This window comes from Telopea speciosissima, chromosome 11 (genome assembly GCF_018873765.1).
Source record: "Telopea speciosissima isolate NSW1024214 ecotype Mountain lineage chromosome 11, Tspe_v1, whole genome shotgun sequence".
NCBI classification, from domain to species: Eukaryota; Viridiplantae; Streptophyta; class Magnoliopsida; order Proteales; family Proteaceae; genus Telopea; species Telopea speciosissima.
Window position 1 is genome coordinate 36,937,470 of NC_057926.1, and position 7,468 is coordinate 36,944,937.

At 39.6% G+C, this 7,468-nt stretch overlaps 1 protein-coding gene across 1 annotated transcript; it reads left to right on the forward strand.

Annotated features, from left to right (window-relative positions):
* The first annotated feature begins 6,431 nt into the window (after positions 1 to 6,431).
* LOC122645049 lies at positions 6,432 to 7,468 on the forward strand. The gene is made up of 3 exons (XM_043838400.1): positions 6,432 to 6,742; positions 6,784 to 6,968; positions 7,026 to 7,468. The coding sequence occupies exons 1-3, from the start codon at positions 6,432 to 6,434 to the stop codon at positions 7,466 to 7,468; spliced, it is 939 nt and encodes a 312-aa protein (XP_043694335.1).

The following is a 7,468-nucleotide window of genomic DNA, read 5'->3' on the forward strand; positions in this document are numbered from 1 at the left end:
TGATTCCATGTTTAGCCAAAGCTTGGTACACATGCATAAAACATTCCAAATGGAATTTTATTATTGACCCATCTTTGAAGCTTCATATCTTGGCCGTCCGATATCTGTTTTGGGTGAACCACTTATCAAAATTCTCAGCAAAATACCCTCTACATCCCTGCATCAAAGGTTCTTGAAGAAAAGACTCAAGGATTAGAAAAAACGTGAGAAAAGCTTGAGAAAGCTTAGGTGAGGAGTTGAAGAAGCTTGAACTTGATGTTAATGGAGATCTTGATTGAAGTTCGATGCTCTTCTTCACTTGGAAGTCAGATTGACGGCGTTTATGCATCGGTTGTTCAAAGTTTAGCCTTCCAAGAGCATTGGTGGAGTACTTCAAGTGGTTTAGTCCACTTTAGTAGTCTCTAAACCATTTCCTTTAGATTGTAAGTAGCTTATGAGCTTGTTGGGATGAACTTCATGAGCTACATGTGATGGGATTTTGGGAATGGTAGTTTTGGTTGTATTTTCTCAAGTTGTAAGCCTTGTTGAGTTGATGCTCAATAGATGTTTGTGAAAATTACTTACATAGTTGTTGCTATTGTAAGGGGGGTTGTAGCCCTTAACATTGTTGGGGCATTGTTGGAAGCAGGAGTAGGGGCTCCTGGACTGTTGTTGCAGTCAAATTGTAATTTGTGTTGAGAGTTGGGTAATACACGAAGCCCAGGGTTGGGCATTACCCCGTGGATGTAGGCGTAAGCCGAACCACGTATATCTGTGTGCATTGTCTTGTGGATTTGGAGTACCTTTGTTTTGCAGGATGGGCATACACCCTAGGTAGGCCAGACCATTTTCGGTTGGAAGTTGGGGGTGTATGTGCATTGTAGCCGGTAATTACAGAGTGCTCCGGCCGGTGGTGTTTACAGGGACAGTTGTGTGGTTTGTCAAGACAATTTTGGGAAGATTTTTATTGAACACTGATTCACCCCCCCCCCTCTCAGTGTCAGCCTGGGAACAAGGTTTAATATTTCGCGATATATCGATATCTCGGGCCTACCGAGATATCCGAAATATCGCGAAATATTTCCAAAATATTGCATTTTTTCTGTAATATTTCGGGGGTCCATCTCGGGGGTTATTTGGCCATATCTAGGCCTGAAACTTCATGGACACCCTTATTTAAGATAAATAAACACATTTAAACTATAAAATTGCAAAAACATGAATTAAAATTGGTGTTTTGGGCTTGCACCCTTGATTGACATACGATCGCCGATCCTAATGTATAAACCTTGGTTAAATACACATTAGTTAGGCAGTTAAAGTCTTAAAGACAAAAAAAAAATGTGAAAAAACTAATTAAAACTCATAAGACATAATTCATAATCATATTCTCATAAACTTCATAATACATTAATAGTCAATAACTCAAAAGTCAAAACTCAATAGCTCAAATGCTTAAAGCCTTAAAGGCAATACAGAAAGTGTCAAAGTCACAACTTCACAAGTTCATAGATTACAACTTATAAGTTACAAGTGCTAATAATAGTTGTTGTGCCTCCCTAGATCAATCCCACTCATACCCCGCTGGAGTCGACGTCCATTATTCTCTGTGTGAAGCACATATGTGGACCACGGTATAGAATCGGAGAAGAAACGACTGTAGTCATCCACAAGTGTCATGTCAATGGAGTCATCAACATACTGTAGGTATCCAATCCTAGGATATAAGCTAGGGTTACCAATCGATCCAGTCCGTAAAGAAGATGATCCACTGTGATATGATGTCGACGTCGACGCAAGAGGCGTTGGCATTGGCTGCATGTATGGCTGGTGAGGTTGGTAGCTAGTCCCGCTAGGGTATGCAAAGATGCCATCTATAAAAGATGATCCAGTATGTCCCTGGGACTGGGACTGGTAGTCATAGTCCCCTACCCCAGTAAACTGCCCATATGATGATGATCTATATCCATATGGAGTGGTATGTGCGTCAAAAGATGGGGCACGCCAATGTCCAGTCTGTCCTCCCTCCCTATCACCCATATTTAAACCACCAACAGAGCTAGATAGGTCATCAATGTCCATGTGATCAGGTTGCAACTGTGTTTGTCGACCCCTACGCTTCCTGCTGTATGGTTGTAGGGGGCGTCCTGAGGGTGGGGGTGCGAGGGCGCGTGCTTCGTGGTCCGTATCTTGTGTGGCATGATCAAACTGTGTCTCTCCAGTGAATCGGAGTCTCTACAGGCGTCATATCTTGGCCTACCACATAATGCTCTTGCATGCTGTCAAATTCTTCACCAGCATTACCACCACCAACATCACCACCACCAACATCACCACCACTAGCATCACCACCACCACCACCACCACCAGCATCACCATTACCACCACCAGCATCACCATCATCACCATCATCATCAGTTGAGGACTTAGACCAGTCTTCATCATCAGCAACATTGCCACCAGTGGGCTGGATGGTATGGGTGAGGCTTCCCGTGCATGTATTTAATCCTCGTCAGCCATATACTCATCCACATCAGCACCAATCTCAGAAGCTATCATAGGGTCGGGCCTACCTCCCTCCTCGTCTAACACTGGCTCATCTCTATCACTCACCCAATCCACAATAGGGTCCTCATCGTTTTAGTCAACTTGAAAGATGTCAGCGAGATCAATAATGCCCCTCTGTCCCTCATGTTCCATGCGTATGTGTTGCAATTTTAGTCTCAAGTTGTAGTGCACATACACCATGTCAGATAAACGTTGAGACCCCAATCTGTTGCACCTCTTGGAATGGATGAGTGCAAAGGTATTCCAGTTCCTCTCACAACCAGATGCAGATCATGTTTGGGCAAGAACTTTAATTGCTATTCTTCTTAAGTTCTCAGTCGATTTCCCATACAACACCCACCATTCAGCTGCATTACAAGTTTACAACAAAAAAGACGTGTCAAATGTTGTTTCAACTTTCAAATTTCAATACATATGTAGTTTAAAATTTAAAAGAATTATCAGCATCACCACGTGCTCTGCCTTGTATCGCAACCTCAGTTCCAAAACTTTCCAATGCATCCCTAAATACCTTGATCTACACCCATGTGGAAAATTAGTAAGTACTTCTTCACTACTTGTTTGAAAATATCAATAAGTTGAGTTTTCAAATGAATTGTAAGACTCACCTCATTGTTGCAAATTGCTTGTAGTGCACCATCTGGCTCCAACTTCTTCACTACTTGTTTCACAGCATCAATAAGTTGAGTTTCCAACCCAAGCCTATTGGTATATTGATACTTAGGGTTCAAGTAGTATGCTGAAATATGACATATAGAATAGAGGTATTGTCAAATGCATAGGTAATTAGTAAATAATAATACTATGAATTAGTAACCATAAAACAAATTTACTCACCAGCCTTATGTAGTGGATGCATAAGTTGATTCTCCCAGTGAGCATTGATGATATCTAAGAAGTGTTTGCTACTGCGAGGAGCCACACTGTAGACACTATCTTTCAACAAGTCTATTGCAACATATAGGACTGGCATGGTTGGGCCCTTTAGAGTGGAGTCAGCAACATGTAGAACTTTAACTATTGGTTCCAAAACTTTCACCACTTTGCTTAGTTTGGTCCAGAAGTCCTCAGATGACATCGTTGTTTGTTCTTCCCTCCCACTTGTAGTCTTGGAACCCTTCCATCCAAACCACTCCTCAGAAGTAAACATACTTCTCAACCCCGCTTTCTTTGTCTCAATGCTTTTGAGGGCAATGTAGTTGGTGGCAAATCTTGTGATGCCAGGCCTAACCCAGTCACCCCCACATTTTTCCCTCAATAGATTGAGTGCATAGGAGTGATTGTATACAAAGTTGGTGACTTGTCTTGCACTTTCAATCACAATCTTCACCAACTTTAACTTTCCCATATCCTTTAGCATTAAGTCAATGCAATAGGCTGCACAAGGAGTCCAGAAGAGCCAGTACTTACTATTATTCATCATCTTCTCACCGGCCAGCTTAAAGTTGCTTCCATTGTCCGTTACAATCTGGACAACATTCTCAATACCCATATCTTTTTCCACTACTTCCTTTAACAGTCTGTAAATATATTTTTCATCATTTATCTCTTTGGATGCATCCACAGATTTGAGGAACATTGTCCTCCCATCATAATAAACCATGAAATTGATTATGGACTTTTTTGTAGGCCCAGTCCATCCATTTGCCATTGTAGTCACCCCATATGTCTCCCACATACTCCTCATCTCACTAATGTACTCATCAATCTCACTCTTTTGTTGAGGTAGATAAACATTCATTATCTCATATGGGGTGGGGCCCTTGAATCCTAGGTCAGCCTCTGCCATGGTATCTATCATGGTATCATAATGGGGGCCTTGTGCAGTGTTTGCTGGGATGGTATGGTATAGCATCCACTTAGCTATTGATTCTTTAACCAATCCCTTCATCCCCTTCCATGCTCCTTTGATTCTGGGTTGACTGCTTCCTTTCTCCTTATGCAATTTAGGATCAGATGCTGATGGTGGTACTGGTACTAGTAGAGGTGTTGGGGCTGGCCGCACACTTTGTGATCTTCTAAAAGGATTAAAAGATCTAGAACCTCCAAAACTGCCAGCTCCTCCACTACTCCCTACTCCCTGTCTCTGCTGATCATCTTGAAAACTTACTCTACTCCTTGAAACAGTCCGCCTAAAATCCCTAGCCTCCTCTGCTGTTTGTATGTCATCAGGTACTGTAATGTCCTCATCATCATCAGAGGAGAAGTCATCATCATCATCATCATGGCATCGTCTTCCTCCTCCCATCAAACTCCTCACTGTATCCTCAAGTTGTTCTCTTATCATTTGCTTGTTAGCCTTCCTCTTCTTCTTTCCCCTCAAACTATCACCAATCTCCCTAGCTACTTCAGTAGGGACCATATGATAACCTACAACATCTTTAGATCCTCCAGTCAGATGTTGTTTAAGTCTACTGGACCCACCTCCCATAAATTGCATGTGACAATAGTTACATATAGATTTTCTCTTATCCCCATCAATGGGAGTGCCATGTAACCATGCAATGTCACCCCTATGCTGGCTGGCTGGTCTCTCTTGTTCCCTCTGTTCTCTTCGTTCCCTCTGCCCCCTTTGTTGATTACTTTCCCCCATCTTTTGCTTGCCCTTCGCACGTTGTATATCACGATCCACCATAATAAGACTTGTTTACTGCAATGTAAGTAACACAAATAAACAAATAATTAAAAAACTTAATATAGATGCACTTTAATTGACATTTGTAGATTACTAATACAGTTGTATAGTTATGTAATATTTTTCCCCTAACCCTTAACTTTTTCATATAATTAAAAATAATTTTTTATATAATGTTAATATAAGTATTGACCTAGCACAACAAAACCGAAAATTAGTAAACATAATATACATGTAATGCATTTCAAAACATGTAGAAATAACTTTCATATTTTTTCATTATTTTTTAAACTTAAAACTTATATTTGTCCTTATTTATTTCTGTTTTTTTTTTTTTTGTATTTTTCTTAATTTCTAAAAATTAAAATAATTATTTAAGAGCAGAAAAATAAATCCGACACCATGAAGCCATAGATCGGCCATTGGTGTCTAACATATATTTAATTCATTACCATCTAAGTCATATTACCCCTAATTATTTTCTATTTTAGTTGTAGGAAAATGAATTTTTAAAACCAAAAAATAAAAACAAAATACATATGGAAAAAAAATTTCGACACCGTGAGGCTGTAGATCGGCCTCCGGTGTCTAACATATATTAATATCATCAACATCCAACAACATTTGTACAAAGTATTTTAAAAAAAAATAGTTTTAGAGAAATAGAATTTACCTTAAATAGTGGAAAAAGGCTTGGATGATGAGCTTAGATGACCCTCCGATGAGTTTCCGACGATAATACGTTGAAACTATGAAGATCAATGCTTGGAGAGTGGAAGAAAATCAAGAAGAAGAGAAGAAATGAGGAGAAGAAGAGGAAAAATGAGTTATGTAGAGGTCTCGGTCGATGAAATATGGTTCTTATCACTAAGTGTCAGGTGATCTGTTAAGTGAAAATGGAGTTTTTTTCAATATCTCGCGATATATCGAGAATTTACCGAGATATCTCGATATCTCACGAAATATCGACCGAAAAATGTAACTTTTTCATTTCGGTTGGACATCTCGTCTCGGACAGGTCAAAATTACCGAAATATGGTAAAATTTCGTCGATATTTCGCTAAATTTTAAACCTTGCCTGGGAACATCAAGTGGTATCAGAGCAGCAGGTTCCCCAGGGAGTTAAGCTTTACCATTTTGAGTGTTTAACACAGAGATTGATAGTATGGCTTCACATAATAGTCACAATAGACATGGTAGTAGGATTCCGTACTTTGATGACACTAGTTACAATTTCTGAAAAATCAAGATGGAAGCATATTTAAAGTCTCTGGGCTATGGTGTGTGGCTAGCAGTGAAGAATGGCTATATTCCACCTACCACAGACATTGTTGTTGAATCTGAAATGAAGAAGTTAGAAAATGATGCTAAGGCACTGAATGCTCGCCATAACTCTCTATCTACAAATGAGTTTGCAAGAGTTGTAGGTTGTGCTACATCTAAGGAAATATGGGACAAGTTGCAAAGTATACATGAAAGTGATGAAAGGATTAAAGAAGCAAAGCTACAACACTACAGAGCTCAGTTTGAAAGTCTAAAGATGACTGAAGAAGAGACGATGTATTTATGAACAGGGTGAATGAAATTGTCAACTCCATCAGAGGCATAGGTGAGCAGATAACAGATGCAGTTGTAGTAAAGAAAATCCTTCGATCTGCACCTGAAGTATACAATGCCAAGGTGTCGGCCATTGAGGAATCAAGGAATCTAAATCAGTTGAGTTTGAATGACTTGCAAGCAAATTTGACAGCCTATGAGATGAGGATGGTTAAGCCCAAGACCACAAGTAAAGAAGCAGCTTTCAATACTCTGAGCAAGATGAAGAGTTTGAAAATAACTTAAGGAAGTGGTTCTGATGACTCAAATGATGAGTTGACTGCCTACCTTGCTAAGAGGTTGAAGAAGGGACATGGTAAGTATAAGGCAAAGCTTCCCTTGAAATGTTTCAATTGCGGTGGTATAGGACATTTTGCTTCAAAATGCCCTAAGAAAGGCAAAATCAACCTCACTGATGATGAAGAAGAAAGTGAGCCAAAGAAGGGAAAGAAGAAGTATGTTTCCAGTAAGAAAAACTACTTCAAGAAAAAGAGTTTGATGACAAAGAAAGACAACAACACTTCTGAGGAAGAATCAGATGAAGAAGAATCTGAAGATGAGAGATATGAAACATTGTTTATGACCTATGGAAGTAACACCTCTCACAAGAGTTATGAAAAATCTGACGAAGAAGAGGAATTTGAAGGTCAATGTGATCGTGAGGTTGAACTATTTCATGCTTTAACATAA